General features: G+C 49.6%; 5 protein-coding genes across 5 annotated transcripts; 4 read left to right on the top strand and 1 right to left on the bottom strand.

The window, feature by feature from the left end:
- The first annotated feature begins 1,243 nt into the window (after window positions 1-1,243).
- On the top strand, window positions 1,244-2,872 carry F5B22DRAFT_437347 (PLC-like phosphodiesterase). The gene has a single exon (XM_047971813.1). It carries the CDS (start codon window positions 1,615-1,617, stop codon window positions 2,755-2,757), a length of 1,143 nt encoding a protein of 380 aa, XP_047827020.1. The 5' UTR covers window positions 1,244-1,614; the 3' UTR covers window positions 2,758-2,872.
- Window positions 2,873-3,246: 374 nt separating this feature from the next.
- Window positions 3,247-3,916, top strand: F5B22DRAFT_622645 (uncharacterized protein). Its single transcript, XM_047975978.1, has one exon. The coding sequence runs from the start codon at window positions 3,458-3,460 to the stop codon at window positions 3,632-3,634; it is 177 nt and encodes a 58-aa protein (XP_047827019.1). The 5' UTR covers window positions 3,247-3,457; the 3' UTR covers window positions 3,635-3,916.
- A 489-nt stretch (window positions 3,917-4,405) lies between these two features.
- F5B22DRAFT_622638 (uncharacterized protein) lies at window positions 4,406-6,668 on the bottom strand. Its single transcript, XM_047975977.1, has 3 exons — window positions 6,390-6,668; window positions 5,398-6,244; window positions 4,406-5,335 (listed from the first exon to the last, which is right to left on the bottom strand). Exons 1-3 carry the CDS (start codon window positions 6,463-6,465, stop codon window positions 4,963-4,965), a joined length of 1,296 nt encoding a protein of 431 aa, XP_047827018.1. The 5' UTR covers window positions 6,466-6,668; the 3' UTR covers window positions 4,406-4,962.
- A 143-nt stretch (window positions 6,669-6,811) lies between these two features.
- Window positions 6,812-8,857, top strand: F5B22DRAFT_622637 (uncharacterized protein). Its single transcript, XM_047975976.1, has 2 exons — window positions 6,812-7,846; window positions 7,911-8,857. Exons 1-2 carry the CDS (start codon window positions 6,917-6,919, stop codon window positions 8,595-8,597), a joined length of 1,617 nt encoding a protein of 538 aa, XP_047827017.1. The 5' UTR covers window positions 6,812-6,916; the 3' UTR covers window positions 8,598-8,857.
- A 2,378-nt stretch (window positions 8,858-11,235) lies between these two features.
- On the top strand, window positions 11,236-14,403 carry F5B22DRAFT_650426 (catalase; the record flags this gene model as incomplete). The annotated part of the gene is made up of 8 exons (XM_047979316.1): window positions 11,236-11,517; window positions 11,626-11,828; window positions 11,885-11,907; window positions 11,970-11,995; window positions 12,578-12,715; window positions 12,773-13,135; window positions 13,257-13,464; window positions 13,535-14,403. 8 exons carry the CDS (start codon window positions 11,236-11,238, stop codon window positions 14,401-14,403), a joined length of 2,112 nt encoding a protein of 703 aa, XP_047827016.1.
- Between the last annotated feature and the right edge of the window lie 840 nt (window positions 14,404-15,243).

The following is a 15,243-nucleotide window of genomic DNA, read 5'->3' as shown; positions in this document are numbered from 1 at the left end:
GTTTCGTCCTTGTACCACTGAATGAGTGATTCACCTCTGAATATTAATAGTACATTTGAGACGCTTGGCTTGTTCGCTGTAACACCCAATCAAAACCCTAAATGAAGCATCATTGTCTCTCTCTCTCTAGTTTTGTTTGAGGGGGCTGTGTGTGGCTGTAATGTCAGACTACTGTGTAGGTACTAAGTATGTATGTGTGGCTGTCTTAGTTCTCGTGTTCCGTTCTCAAGCCATCCAACCAGCCATGGTGATTACGAGCTCTTAGCGGGTGGGATGTTGATTCATAGGTACTGTAAGAGAGAGCCTTACTTCTTCTCTAGGTAGGTATTGCAACACAGCTCTCGCTTGTAGCAAAGCACAAAATGCTCATATATGCGGCGGAAGCAGACGCGCGCTAAAGAACTATTTCATACCATCAAAGACCCTAGAAAATAAAATCCCCGAGCTTTTTGAACGCTTCTTCGATCTCATCATTAGTGATTATGATATTGTGGACCCTACCGTAGGCTGTTCAGAATATTCAAGCGCAGCTCAGGCCGTCGTCAGCCTCCTTTGTATACTTTCCTCGCTTTCTGTCCCAACGTCCCCTCAGCCGCGCCTCCAACTCTTCTACCTATGCTGGGCGGCTTGATGAAGACGTGTCGAAGCCAGTGCGCGCTCGCATTTGCTTGACGCCTGGGTGCGCATCGAAGAGCTTCTGCACCAGAGTTCCTTTGCCGACACCTGAAGGACCTGATATTACAATAGGCCGGCGATTATTTGGTGAGCTTTCAGCCGCAGTTCGATTTAGACTTTTGTCTTCAGGAGCCATTACTCAAGGTAGAGTCTACTGAAATGGTTGCTTGTCTGCTTTCTTGCCGATATGCACAGTTGGAGTGTAGTGTCGTGTACCCCTCATAACCCCTCACATTGAAGGTTCGCAAAGTCTCACGATGCATGTTGGTTCAGCTTGTTCGGCTCACAGTACTATGTACAGTGCAATATCACAGTACCTACGATGCCAGCTGCCGCGCCTAGACCCAGCCAAGGTTAGGTCAGCCGGCCAGCGACTGCGCCTCTCCACGTCAGCCTTAGCGTGTGCAGACTCCCGAGTCACTCCCCTCGGACTCCTTACCAGATCCTTACCTAACAGACTTTCAGAAGTGTGTAAACGCGCGTTCCTGTCTGCGCTGATCTGTTTCAAGCAGGCTTAGCGGCCTTTTGTACATGAGGCCCCCTGTAGATCGCCATTCACAGGGACTGGGCAGAGACTGGGACAGGGACAGGCCGTTCGTCCAGAGCCCAGACCTGCCAGACCAACCTCACGCAGCAACACGACAACGGATGTTTTAGGTGTGGAGGGATCAACAATTACGTACCATGAATTCGTACCGCACAGCCCAGATGCAAACCCTTACCTCAGCCCTTCTTTGTAGCCTGTTAAAACGAGTCTGACGCTCGTTGTAAGTTGCGAAGTTGAGTTCATTTCCGCTTTTCTCGTTTGTTCATCTATCCTGTGTACTTATTCCTTTTGTCTCGAGAAATTCTAAAGGAACCTATAAATTGTGCCCACACGTAATTACGATCGATACTCTCGTTTCAACTCCCCTATTTTGATCCCCTTACCTACTCGAGATGATGCCACCGGTTTGCAAATACGTAGTAGCTTTGGCAGCTCTGGCGAGCACTGCCTATTCATCACCACAAGGCAGTAATGTCTTATCCACAGCGACAACGGCAACACCTGTCGCTACAGGACAAGCTGCGTCAGCGTCGACGGTCGCCTGCAACAACTCTCCCGCCCTCTGTAGCCAGTCCTACAGCAACATCACTCATATGGGCGCCCACGACTCTTCTTTCCTCCGAGACGCTAGTACATCGAATTCGATAGCCGGCAACCAATACTTCAACGCAACCGTTGCCCTGGATGCCGGCATACGACTGCTGCAGGTCCAAGTCCATGATCTGGATGGAACTATCGAAATGTGCCACACGACGTGCAGTTTGCTCGACGCCGGCCCTCTACAGGATTGGCTTGGGGATATCAGATTTTGGATGGATAACAACCCGAACGAAGTGGTGACCCTCTTGATCGTGAACTCGGATGGTCACGACGTCGCGGGCTTTGGGTCAGTATTTGAGGCATCGGGCATCTCGAAGTACGGATACACGCCATCAGGCAATGGCTGGCCAACTCTGCAGTCCATGATTAACGCCAATACCCGCCTCGTGACGTTCATCGCTTCCATCACCCCCAGCAGCAGTTACCCATACCTGCTCACCGAGTTTGATCACGTCTTCGAGACATCGTTCGAAGTCACATCTCTCTCGGGCTTCAACTGCACATTAGACCGCCCAGGCACTCAATCCTCAGCGGCCTCGGCCATCTCCGCGGGCCTTCTGCCTCTCATGAACCACTTCGCCTATAGGGATCTGGGCTCTTCCATTATGATCCCGGACGTGGACAATGTCCTAACAACGAATAGCCCGTCTACATCCACGACCGGCGCCCTGGGTCTGCATGCTCAAACATGTAACTCTGAATGGGGCTTTAAGCCGACATTTGTGCTGGTGGATTTCTTCAGTGAGGGACCTTCCATCAAGACTGCAGATATGTTGAACGGCATTACAGATCCTGTGGGACGCAAGAATAGCTCCATGGCTGATGCCGATACGGATTCGCGTACCCCAGCCAGCGAGGCAAAACGCGGGCGTGGCGCCGGCGGTATTACTGGAGCCCTAATAGCATTCATCGTGGCGGGATTAGTGCTGGGCTAGATTAAGAGGCGGTTTATTAACATATATTCGGCGCATAAAATGGTTCTTTTCATTCTTATTTTTCCCGGAAAAGGTCATTTTGGTTGGCATGGTAAAGGTTGCATAGCGCCGGCGTTCGTTTTGGCGGGATTTATACGAGCGAACATAGGCTCGCTACTAGATGGGGAAGTGCAGAAACAATATTTGGTTATAATACATCGAAGTCATAGATATGTATTTCGATATTTGATTAGCGAGCTATCGCCGATAGGAATGAATTGTTGGCGACGCTGTACGCGCTACAGTTATTTAGATAGGAATAATATGACACTATTTTAAGAATATGGTTATCCGATCACTATTGGCGTATGCTCATAGCAAAGCTCATAGATTCGGCACAGAAATCTTAGATTGGCAGACCAAGCCAGATCACTAAGCATAGCGAAATTTGCTAAATATACCGAGCTGAATTGACGTTGTAATTCGCTGACTTTCATGATTACGGGCGGGCACGTGGATCACACCTAGAATTACGATGCTCCGGCCCGGCGACCGGCGGGGTCGTGGATGGAGCTCCGATACTTGAACCTCAAGTCACCTCGTTAGTTACCAAGGGCAAATTGCCATACTACCATTCAATCATCTAGACAAGCCAAAGTACTTGATCTTCACTCAGAATCCACGGAGAGGCCCAAAGAAATTGGCATATAAGTAAAACAACATGGATTACACAAGTATCGCGACACCCGAGCGGTGTTATGCCGACTTCTGCCTCATTCCGGTACGTTTCCGTGCTCGAACTACTACCTATCACCATCGCCACCGTATCCAAGCCTTGCAAGATTCAATCCAATCTCACATATATTCCTCTCCACGCCGTCCAGCCTCACCAATATGACAAGACGTGGAAGGACGCTTCACATCGCTGGCAAATTCCGCACTACAATCCCACAAGATTCGATGGCGAGAGAGATCTGACAAGCCCGCTACCCACAGGTCGGCACCGGCTCGGTCTCCGTCGCGGAGGAAGTAGCCGAGGTCCAGAAGCTGCTGAAGGCGAGCGGGCTCGCGTACACGATGCACTCGGCGGGGACGACTGTCGGTGCGTATCTCATCTCGAACTATTTCTCAGACTATACACATACCAATCCAACTATCTCTATTCTCTATTCTCTATTCTCTATTCTCTATTCTCTATTCTCTATTCTCTATTCTCTATTCTCTATTCTCTATTCTCTATTCTCTATTCTCTCTTTCTTCCGGCTTTATTTACTTCTTGGTCTTTCTGCCCCGCAATGTTTCTCTGTTCCATTTCCTTTTAGTATGCGCTTAATCTGCCTCTATGATATATATATGCGTATGTATATATATACACGTATATTCACGCGTAATGAAGAATGACTCCGTTATTCACCTACCTACCACGTTACATCTTCGAACTATGTATCCCTGACTGCCTGGCCGACCGGGTAACTAATCATATCAACAGAAGGCTCCTGGGACGAGGTGATGAGGGTAATCGGGCAAGCGCACAGCGTAGTCCATGCGCGGGGCGTAGTAAGAGTGCAGAGTTCAATGCGTGTCGGCACGAGGTGAGATTCTTATTTTCTTAGCTGGATCAATATGATTTAGACCTCTATTTCCCTTCTCTCCTCTCCAAGCCGAGGGGTTTTTTTTTTTTTTTTTTTTCCTCTCTCGACTTATTTGGTTCCCAATTTGCCTCATCGTGTCTGTACCTAACTCCAGCTCTCTGGCGATTGAATTACAGGACGGACAAGAAACAGACGGCCCAGGATAAGGTGAAGCGTGTCGAAGAAATTCTATCAAAGCCGACTCCATGAGCGGAAATTTACGTGATTCACATTGCCGGGGCAACTCACATAGCGCGGCGGGAAAAAAGCAGATTCAAGGTTGTTCAGGGGTGAGAAGCAATAAGATTGCGGCGAAGATGCTTAAGCACCATAGGCAAGAGAGCACACCGTGAATAAGTTATTTTCATACATTAACAGATGACCAGAAAACAGTATGCCTGACCGTGTTATATATAGTTACATATATTATGTGCCCCTATGAAACTTTTCGAGCTCCTACCGTGCATGCATTACAAAGAAAGCCTCCCCCTTTAAGTTATCCTCATGATACACCGCCGTGTCGCTGCCCAGAATCCCCTATATAAATTCTAGCTCGAAAGTGGTAAACCATGTTCGACAAGAGTCGTTAGTCAGATCATCCACGTACAGTTTGCTTCTTGGCCGCTTTACGCATCTCCTTCTCCTTCTCTTTCTCGAGATATTTCTTCTGGGCCTTAGCATCAAGAGCATTGAGCTCAGCATCACGCTTAGCCTTCCTGGCCTTGTCACGCTCTAGCGCCCGCTCCTCGGCCTTTTCCTCGTCGGCAAGTTTCTGAATTTGCTTGACGTTCTCTTCACGGACGCTCTTAATTTTGCGTAGAACTTCGTTCCGGAAGTGAGCAACCGACGCTAACTGATCAGGTAGGCGAATGAAGTACGAGAAGAGAGGTAGGAGGTTCTCGTAGTTGTTGGAGGATGGGAGACGGTACCGAAGGAATATGCGCTTGCGTGGAACAGTCTCTTCCAGTCTAACACATAATTAGCAGCCGTGTTGAGAGATAATCCGAAAGGGGTAGGAGTGATAACTTACGTCTTAGGCTTCTCCACGGGCTGGTCAGTGATGATAATGTAGTCGAGAAGATCTCCAGCTTTGTTGACTGCGTCAACCAATTCATCGGTCAGGAGAGCAGAGGTAACTTCGGCGCTCTCGCTCATGACCGTTGCCCAGAGAGGCAACTTGGGGTGATCCTTGGTGAAGGTAATAGAAACATCATAGCGCTCCTCTCGTAGCTCCTTCATCTTGTTTTTGTTGACAACGGCCCAGACGAAACCATCGTAGGAGCTCTTTGAGTCCTTGCTCCGAAGTTCAGTTGTGCCGGGAACTCCAGGGACGATCTGAGCCTCCCTACCGTCAAAGGGGTAGATGGTAGCACCCACGGAATCCTCAGGCGCGGGGTAGCTTTCCCAGAGAAAACCGATAAGGAACTCGGGGAAAAGCACCAGAGGGTTGAAGCGCTTCATCAGCGACAGCTTGACATCCATGAAAGCGACATTCTGTCGACCAGTTGCATACGATGCATATTCGAACAAGCTCTTTTCCTTCAACAACTTATCGGATTCATCTGCTGAGATGGACGATTTGCCGGTACCAACGAGGGCGAACTCGCTAGTTAAAAGGGGAGCATGAGCTTTGGCCCATGCCCTTGACTTGGCCCGGTTAAGTCGCGCGCCGAAGAAGTGTAAAGTACAGATGACGGCAATGATAGAAAGTATGAGACCTTCAGTGCGGAATTCGCTTAAGCTATGGCGCTCGTGTACATTATACCATTTCGTGTAGGGACGCGCGGTAGGGACAGGACCACTGTTGGTGAGGCTGCCGGCGCCAGCCTGGAAAGGTAGAGGAGCGGGTTCAGGCGCTTTCGCGAAGTCGGCGAAATCTACAGTTTTGTCCGTCAGTGATTGTGGCGACTACAAGCCTCAAAGTTCTAGCGTACAGAGCCAATTGATGTATCCGTGGGCGCGGAATGTCGAGTGAATTGAGCGCTCGTGAATCTGAGACATAAGTCGCAAAGGGACACATACCAGAATCAGGCTGGGCAGCCGCAGGCGTTGCTGCGGGCTTACTGCCTCCGAGGATGTTCTTGAGGAAATCAGCCATCTTCACAGACGTGGACGCCTGTGCCAGAAAGCAATTGCTTGCGCAATAAGGGAAGGGAGGGGAAAGGAGAAGCGGAAAGGGTCGTGGATGGATCAAAATCGCCTCCAATAGGAAGAAGCGTAAGGAATCGAGAGCTGATGAATGCTGGACCCGAGAGTTGGGGTCCAGTGGTTGCGACAAGCTCCACAGCGCTGGCAACGGTACCCAGGTACCTATATTATGTACCCTGCTGATGAGGCTGATTTAAAGGGGCACAGTGAACGGCCCGTTTCTGTGGCGCAGGATGTGTGGCGCAGGATGTAGCCAGGAACCTTGTTGCTGGGGCGTCGCTAGGGATATCTTCGAAAGTAAACAAACCTTGGCCATCTACTCTACATCTACACTACATCTAGCAGCCTGTTTGGAAGAGCTATGAGGAAAAGCCCCGCAATCCTCAATAACACACGGAATAATGTCGAAATCAAATGTTCGAGGATATGGAAAGCGGACCAAGAAGCCACAGACTGCTGGCCGCTTGTTTGTTGAGCTACCCCAGACTCCAATACGGACGGTAAAGACGGTGTTGGAAGAAGAGGATGTCTCAGATAACGATAACCTGGTCGCAACCTTGACGCAGGGGATTTCATCAATAAAAATCCAGGATGAATATCAAGAACCAGCAGATTTATTTTCGCCTTATCGGAGGAAAACAAGGCAGTCCGTTTTGTTAGACCCTCTCGAAACTGAAGCCATCAAAACTCATACGCCAATCAAGTCTCAGCTTATACCACCGGAGCCCGACATATCCGAAGAAAGTATCAGCTCAGTATCGTCTTTTTCATATGACTTGAAAGGACTCCAGGTACTCTCCTGGTCTGAAGTCTGCCCCCCGGGGGACAGTATTGTCAAGATCGCAGAGGCATCATACGCTGAGGTGTATCGTGTTACAAACGAACGAGGCACCTCCATCATAAAGGTAATACGAATGAAATCGCCAATAAAAGCGCAGACGAAATCACAGCAAAAATCAGGACTCGTGGACGAAGAGCCCCACGCCGACTCCGACCTGCAAGGCGAGCTGCAAATCTCTGAGTGGGTGGCCGATATTCCTGGATTTGTGGTCTACAAAGAACGATACATAGTTCAGGGCAAGGCGTGTCGAGAGCTGTTAACTACCCATCAGACCTTTCACAAGAAACTTAAGAGGCAAGATCCCGATCGGTTGCAGTTTTACCCGTCGCCCAGCCGATATCTTGACGATACGAGATTTCTAGTCGTCGAGTTGGGAGATGCTGGGGATGCACTCGAAGACTTCGAGCTCACGACGGCGGATCAGCTATGGGATATATTCTTTCATGTTGCCATTGCGCTGGCACGTGCGGAGGCGAGGATATGTTTCGAGGTATGTATAAGCCTAGTATTTAGCCCTGCATAGATTTATATGTGCTGTATGCTAACATTTATAGCACCGAGATCTGCATGAGGGAAACCTTTGTATTCGAAAAGTGAGCGAACCTATCTCGAAAGATGAACGGAATGGAGAGGGTTGTTTTGGATTCTCAGGCCTCGAGGTTACAATTCTGGACTACGGCATCTCGCGAGCTCAATCCGAGTATGACAATGAGCCCGTAGCATATGACTTGGAACGCGACCTGAGCCTCTTCACAAGCGAGCATGCGGCTCAGTGCCGCGTTTACCGACAGATGAGGTCCTTCTTGCTTAGAGGAGACCGCACCTACCTCCCCCCAGAAGATCACAGAGAGCCTTATGCAGTAGGTATTGATGGCCCACTATCATGGGCTATTTACGAGCCATACACAAATGTCCTTTGGCTTGCATATTTATACGAATGGATGACGGGGCATTTCCGCGGCCCTAAGAAGGAAGTCAATTCATTCAGACGAACGACGAAGGAGTTCTGGTCATATCTTGATCCAAAAGCTGACGAGGATATGCCCGGGTTCGAAAGCGCCAGTGATATTTTGCGTTATGCCGTCGAGATAGGTTGGTTAGACGAGAACCAGCTGATAGGGGGCAGGGACGAGGTTGAGAAGTCGATATTATCGATCATCGCCATTGACGATGGGGAAGACGGTGTTGCGGATCGATCACTTCGACGGTCGCCACGCAGACGCCGACCAACGGTCATCTAGTCAGAAGAACATTGTACCATAGTATACTATTTTGTGTGGCCGAGTGCTCTGGGTTCCAGCGAGCGGGTTTGGCTATTGGTCCAGTTACATTCTCGGGGCGCACTTGTACAGGGAGATATCCAGGGTTAGCGGGTTAGAGGCGTTTATTGGTATAGACAATAATGTGTTCTTTGGAGTCTCATGAGCTTTGATCTAATTACTCATATGTCAATTCATCCCAGGCTCTTACCTTTTTCATATCATGATGTAAACAGTAATTCCACCACACACACATTCAGTTATTTCGGCTAGTCGGAATCGTTTTACAGTCTATTGTCACACCAGCGGTGGGCCAAGACTGAATAACTGACTACATATTTCTTGAAGCTCGGTCGCATATAGATGATTAGGATACTAGAGCAGCCTTGGGCGAAAAAGGAATTTTTGATAAAACGATCGTGCATAACGCAATTTCGAAATCAATGACTTTCCACTATAGACCAGCGGCCGCATACCAAACCTATCACGCACAATGCAACCTTGGCTGCAGGTCTGGAAGACGTTGCGCATGGGCAATACAGTAGTGTACCCAGGGCATTGGACAGTCCCAGGATGAAGCCTGGTCAATGGACGGCCCAACGTAGTGGTGGTGTGGCGGCTAAGAAACTCCCGAATGTAGCCTCCTCCCCTGGACCCATCATACTAATAATCAAGATCGCTAGTAACGGCAGTCGAGCGCAAATAAGCATAGCTTCGCTAGGCATTCCCCATGCAAACATCTCAATTACGACGACCTATCAGTAAGTGGATTGTGGATTACATGCGACGCTCGAGCATAGCATACAGACAGGACCTAGGTAGTATTAGTGGTTGACGTTGTATATCGGAACACCGAGACCCTTGGCTTCCGAATGATTACAGCATCATTATTACTACTAAGGGTTTACTACATTTGTCGCTTTCTCACGCAAGATGAGATGATGCCTTAGTAGTACCTCCCTAGTGTACACTAGGTAAGATGGACCGTTATGGATAAAGAAAGCATGGAGACACAAGGGGTCCGGAGCTAACCGTCCCACACACATCACGGGCTCCAACGCTCGTACTTGGTGTAGACGCAGATTGCCGGAGAGAACCATGTGGCTCGCCTCGTCTGTCGGTCTGTTCATCACGACATACCTGCATCTTGATTGGGAGACCAGGGTCTGAGTAATCGAGCTGGCCTCATTGGGGCAAGCAGCCACATACTACTCTGATACTACTATAGTAGTATGCTTGAGGTAGATGGCGAGTGGGCGACATCTCACGGTTCCCACCCATTCCGAGTTCCACCAAGAAGGAATACCTACCTACTGCGTATATCGGCAATACAAAGGACTACACACGTACGCAGTACTTAGATGTCTGATTCCTTTCGGCTAACTACCTGCCCAACCTAGATACTTGCTAGGTAGATAAGGCTAGGTATCTGATTCCTAGAGTAATCTTACGAACCCATGGGCTGTTTGGTCTGTTCGCGTGTGTACTAGGTAGGTAGGTAGGTATGTACTGTTATACGTTGCGCGGCTCTCCTAATTCACGCCTTGTCAGCACGCGCACTCCCGCCAACCCGGTAGGAATCGTGGTCGTATGTTGCATCCGCTGCTCTCTCACTCCGTATCTGATGACGGATTCTTCAAGGCATCTTATTGGGAGGGATGTGATAGCCGTGCAGCAAACACACTGCCAAGAAACGGGCAAGACCTAGTATGAACATCACAGAGCGTAAACTCGAGCTCTCACTCGCTTGCTTCTCGGAGCACCCTGGCGATCGCCCATCACAACACTACCGCTTGGCACTACCGGGGCAAACGGTCTGTTTATACCCAGGCCCGGGATGGCTACGGCAGACCAGGGTGGCCCAGGGGCGCGCAGGGTACAGAAATCGCCCTGTAGGGGTCCGGGAACGACACTTTGCTGTGATATGGTCCGGCGGAGAGATCAGCACCACGAACGGCTTTTCTTCTTTTCGAACCTCCCTCCGCAAACAAGCCTGTGCGTGCGGCCGCACAACACTTCCGATGCTCGACCCATCTCGCCATCTTACTTGATTGAACGAGGTCATACGAGTCCACTCTTGTTGTTGCTACAGGTACCTATCCCCTCTACTGTGTACCTATAACAAAATGTGATACCTCACAGAGACTATATCTGGATCAAAGGCACGTTATGCAGCTGGGACTTGCCCGACACCGCTCAGCCAGCCCCTAGTGCCATGGAAGCGACAGAGAGGCACAGTGAGAACCCGTCGACAGTGCGTGTAGATAGGAAAGCGCGAATAATAGTCACTAGTGCGCGAGGAATGAAAAGCCTCTCCCTGGACTCGAGGCTGACGCCAATCAAATTCACCATTTGAGGAGAGTCATGTCAACCACAGTGCCCACCCCGTAGAACTCTCCGTGTAGGTCAATGTACCTGCTGGCTTCCGATGCCACTCCTAAGCTAATCCTCCCGTCCGCCCAGATATATAAACACAAGAATGTCTCCTTTCACTATTGACTCCTTTTTTGAAACCTGCCGCCTTCACCTGGTCCTTACTCTTGAGGTTGATCAACCCAAGTCTACGCTGTCTGTTTCTAATCGGCAAACTTATTAGGTCTCTACATTCATTATAGGAACTATGGGGCGTGTGGGCATTTCCATCGCCGTTCTGGCATTGCAGACGCTTGTCTCTGCTAGTGGCTGCCCTTTTGCTGATCCTGCTAATCTTCACGCTCGAGCCGCCGGTACACCACAGAACCCTATCGCGGATGCCACGGTCGACGATAGCAACGGCTATCTAACGGACGATGTCGGTGGTCAGATTAGCGACCAAGATAGCCTCAGAGCAGGGGAGAGAGGTCCAACTCTCCTCGAGGATTTCATCTTCAGACAAAAGATGACCCACTTCGACCACGAGAGAGTAAGTCAATCGACACATGATTCCAATATGAAGACGCCGTCTAAGAAAAGAAACACGAACGGGAAACAACATCTATCAGATATCCGTGTAAGCTAACACGGCAAACAGGTCCCGGAACGTGCTGTACATGCGCGAGGCGCTGGTGCTCATGGTACCTTCACCAGTTATGGCGACTGGAGCAACATCACCGCTGCGTCTTTCCTGAACAGTGCTGGGAAAGAGACTCCTGTCTTTGTCAGGTTTTCAACCGTCGCGGGATCTCGTGGCAGTGCTGACACGGCGCGTGATGTTCACGGTTTTGCTACACGTTTGTAAGCTCAGATTAATGGTCTAGATTCTCATGTGTCCGACTAACTTCTAGTTTTAGTTATACTGACGAGGGTAACTTTGGTACGGATATCGATGTTTATTATTCCCAGCGTTGATGCATCTACTAACATTTCCTTTTCAAGATATTGTCGGAAATAATATCCCAGTTGTAAGTCATTTGCCGTCTGACTGCGTCAAATTCGTGCATATACTTCCCGCCCCCAGATTTTCTGTCGTCTATCACGCCTTCTGCCCCTCTTTTTGAATCTCATCTTACCAACAACTTCTAATTCTTGCTACAGTGTGAGTAAATATATCAAAAATCCTTGCGATAGTTCCGGTTTAGGAAAATGAACATCTGCTGGTGTAATAGCAAGCTAGTAGATGAGATAGGCTAACCATGTCAAATCATCTGTAGTTTTCATGTGAGTATTCTTCCTTCCTAATTCATATACTTGGGTAGAATGAGCAATTCAGTCTTGTCACCCAATTGCCCCCAACTTCTGTACCGTGATTGAACAGTTGTCGTTGCTGACATTGCTGACTGGTAAACAAACAGCCAAGACGCCATCCGGTTTCCTGACCTCATCCACGCTGTAAAGCCCGTGAGTAATTTCTAGAGTTATATCCCTGTTCCCAAAGAATTTGGTACAGAGGCTTCTAGCCTGATCACTTGCGTAATTTGCAAGTTTCAACCGCCCTCTATGCCCTTATTTCGAGCTTGGAACGAAGTTAACCCCGAATGGTGTAGAGCCCCGATAGCGAGATTCCACAAGCAGCTACCGCTCATGATTCAGCATGGGACTTCTTCTCTCAGCAGCCAAGTGCCCTTCACACTCTTTTCTGGGCAATGGCTGGGTATGGTATTCCTCGAAGTTACCGTCACATGGTAGGTGGCGCCAAACTAAGCTTTCTCATTGTTGACTATCACTAATTAGTGGCTTAGGATGGCTTTGGCATCCACGCTTATCGTCTGGTTACGGACGAGGGTGAATCCAAACTTGTCAAATGGCATTGGAAGACCAAACAGGGAAGAGCCAGCCTAGTTTGGGAGGAGGCCCAAGCACTCGCCGGCAAAAATGCCGACTCCCATCGTGCCGATTTGTTCGAGGCCATCGCTTCTGGCAACCCCCCTGAATGGGAGCTGGCTATCCAGGTCGTAGATGAGGACAAAGCAACCGCGTTCGGCTTTGATCTGCTAGACCCGACTAAGATCATTCCCGAAGAGCTCGCGCCATTGCAGAAAATTGGCGTAATGAAGCTGAACAGGAACCCAACGAACTACTTCGCCGAGACGGAGCAGGTTATGGTGAGTGGCACGCATTCATTCACTGCTTCGTCCTTATATGGGATCCTTATATGTGGACCCGTAGATATTTCGTCTGCGGATACTCTCTTGATTACGGCCCCTAGCTAACGTGCGCATGCAGTTTCAACCGGGGCACATTGTAAGAGGCATTGACTTTACTGAGGATCCGTTACTGCAAGGACGTATCTTCTCGTACCTGGACACTCAAATCAACCGACACGGAGGCCCCAATTTTGAGCAACTTCCTATCAACCGACCGGTAATTCCTATCCACAACAACAACCGGGACGGAGCTGGTCAGAACCTCATTCACAAGAACACTGCTGCTTGTAAGCTGATCCACATCACTTCTAATATCGAACCACTATACAGACTCATTGGGCTAACGAGAAATTTCAGACTCACCGAATACATTGAACGGTGGCTTCCCTCAGCAAGCCAACCAGACAAGCGGCCGGGGTTTCTTCACGGCGCCTTCTCGCACCGTAAGCGGCAATCTTGTCCGCGGCTTGTCCTCGACCTTCAACGACCATTGGTCTCAACCCCGACTGTTCTACAACTCTCTCGAGCCAATCGAGCAACAGTTCCTGATCAACGCCATCCGCTTCGAGACAAGTAACCTGCAGTCCACCTCCGTCAAGGAGAATGTCCTGCGCCAACTCAACCGAGTCAGCAACGACGTGGCCGTGCGCGTAGCTAGTGCTCTAGGCATGAAGGCTCCCGCACCCGACAGCAAATACTACCACGACAACACCACAGCCGGCCTCTCCATCACCAAGGACAAACTGCCCACTATCGCCACCCTCAAAGTCGGCATCCTTGCCAGCATCGCCAGCAACTCCTCGGCCCTGAACCAGGCGAACCAGCTCAAGCAACGCTTCACGGCAGACGGGTTAACCGCCACTATCGTAGCGGAGCGTCTCACCAGCGGCGTGGACAAGACATATTCCGCAGCAGACGCGACGGATTTCGACGCCCTCGTCGTCGCAGCCGGCGCCGACACCGCCGGCATCTTCGACATCACCTCCAGCTCGCCGTTCTACCCACCTATGCGGCCCCTGCAAATCGCAACCAGCGCCTTCCTCTTCGGCAAGCCTGTTGCCTACTTCGGCGGCTCGTCGCCGAGCCAGATGTTGCGCGCGGGAGGCTTCTCCAGCGACGTGAGCGCCGGCGTCTTCGTCGGCGGGAATTTGGACGAGATGGTCAAGGCTGTCGAGGATGGGCTGAGGACGTTTAAGTTTACGAGTCGTTTCGCGATGGATTCGTAGATATAGAATACATAGAGAAAGGAGAATATTTGGAAGGAACTTTGTTACAGGATGGCCGGTGTTCACGTGTATAGTAGGAGAAGCGATCTCGTGGGGAAGTTTTTCTTCGCTGCATATATAGTTTCCTCTGGTCGCAAGTCTTTAGAGTTAGCTTACTTACATAGACGGCTCTCTCAAATGACATTAGTTTAGCACGACTTCGCTCTTCCACCGGGCATTTCGACTGGTGAATTCTCAATTACTGAATGCGGTCTCGTTATGAAAGTGAAGTCTACTAAATACCATCGCATGACAATATCCTCGGTATCCAAACGTCGAGGGACCTTTCCGAGTAGAGTTATATATTATAACTATAAATTAAATATGTTGTTGATGCTCGTATATCTGCCCTGCATACTGTCTCCGCCTGATACTCTTTTGTTGCACTTTCATTCACACAGGCATATGTACACTCACTTCCCGTGGCGTGGGCTAAAATTGCAGTGTTGTGAGAATCATTGCCCAAGTTCTTAACCAACAACATCTCCACCGGATTTTCTTACTCCTCCCAGCCTGGACTAAAATTGCAGTGCAAAATGCCAAGTGATGAGGCTCTGCTGCGTAGATATGGCTTGTCTGCTGTCAAGGACGTAAATAGCCTATCACACGAACCCCTTCTTTTGCCGTCGTGGGCTAAAATTGCAGTGAAATGCATGGAAGAGCCTCGTCCAATCTATTGAGCACGCATCGCTGCAGGCGTTGTCCTACCATAACCTAAACAGTACCTAGGTATATCCCATATTGCAGAATGAAATCCCGATCGAACGTATTTGCACTAAATACAACTTAATCAGTCTTCCT

Source organism: Xylaria bambusicola, assembly GCF_022495145.1.
Source record: "Xylaria bambusicola strain CBS 139988 unplaced genomic scaffold F5B22scaffold_53, whole genome shotgun sequence".
In the NCBI taxonomy this organism is placed as follows: domain Eukaryota; kingdom Fungi; phylum Ascomycota; class Sordariomycetes; order Xylariales; family Xylariaceae; genus Xylaria; species Xylaria bambusicola.
Note: the sequence above shows the minus strand (reverse complement) of the source record. Positions and strands in the feature narration are given on the sequence as shown.

What these genes read in the sequence shown, in the direction of transcription:
- F5B22DRAFT_437347 (XM_047971813.1), top strand. Translation starts at nt 1,615, where the DNA reads ATGATGCCACCGGTTTGCAAATACGTAGTAGCTTTGGCAGCTCTGGCG.
- F5B22DRAFT_622645 (XM_047975978.1), top strand. Translation starts at nt 3,458, where the DNA reads ATGGATTACACAAGTATCGCGACACCCGAGCGGTGTTATGCCGACTTC.
- F5B22DRAFT_622638 (XM_047975977.1), bottom strand. Translation starts at nt 6,465, where the DNA reads ATGGCTGATTTCCTCAAGAACATCCTCGGAGGCAGTAAGCCCGCAGCA. An exon ending in GGCTGCCCAGCCTGATTCTG is followed by an intron (nt 6,245 to 6,389) that starts GTATGTGTCCCT and finishes ACAAAACTGTAG; the next exon opens with ATTTCGCCGACTTCGCGAAA. An exon ending in CCCGTGGAGAAGCCTAAGAC is followed by an intron (nt 5,336 to 5,397) that starts GTAAGTTATCAC and finishes ATTATGTGTTAG; the next exon opens with ACTGGAAGAGACTGTTCCAC.
- F5B22DRAFT_622637 (XM_047975976.1), top strand. Translation starts at nt 6,917, where the DNA reads ATGTCGAAATCAAATGTTCGAGGATATGGAAAGCGGACCAAGAAGCCA. An exon ending in AGGCGAGGATATGTTTCGAG is followed by an intron (nt 7,847 to 7,910) that starts GTATGTATAAGC and finishes TAACATTTATAG; the next exon opens with CACCGAGATCTGCATGAGGG.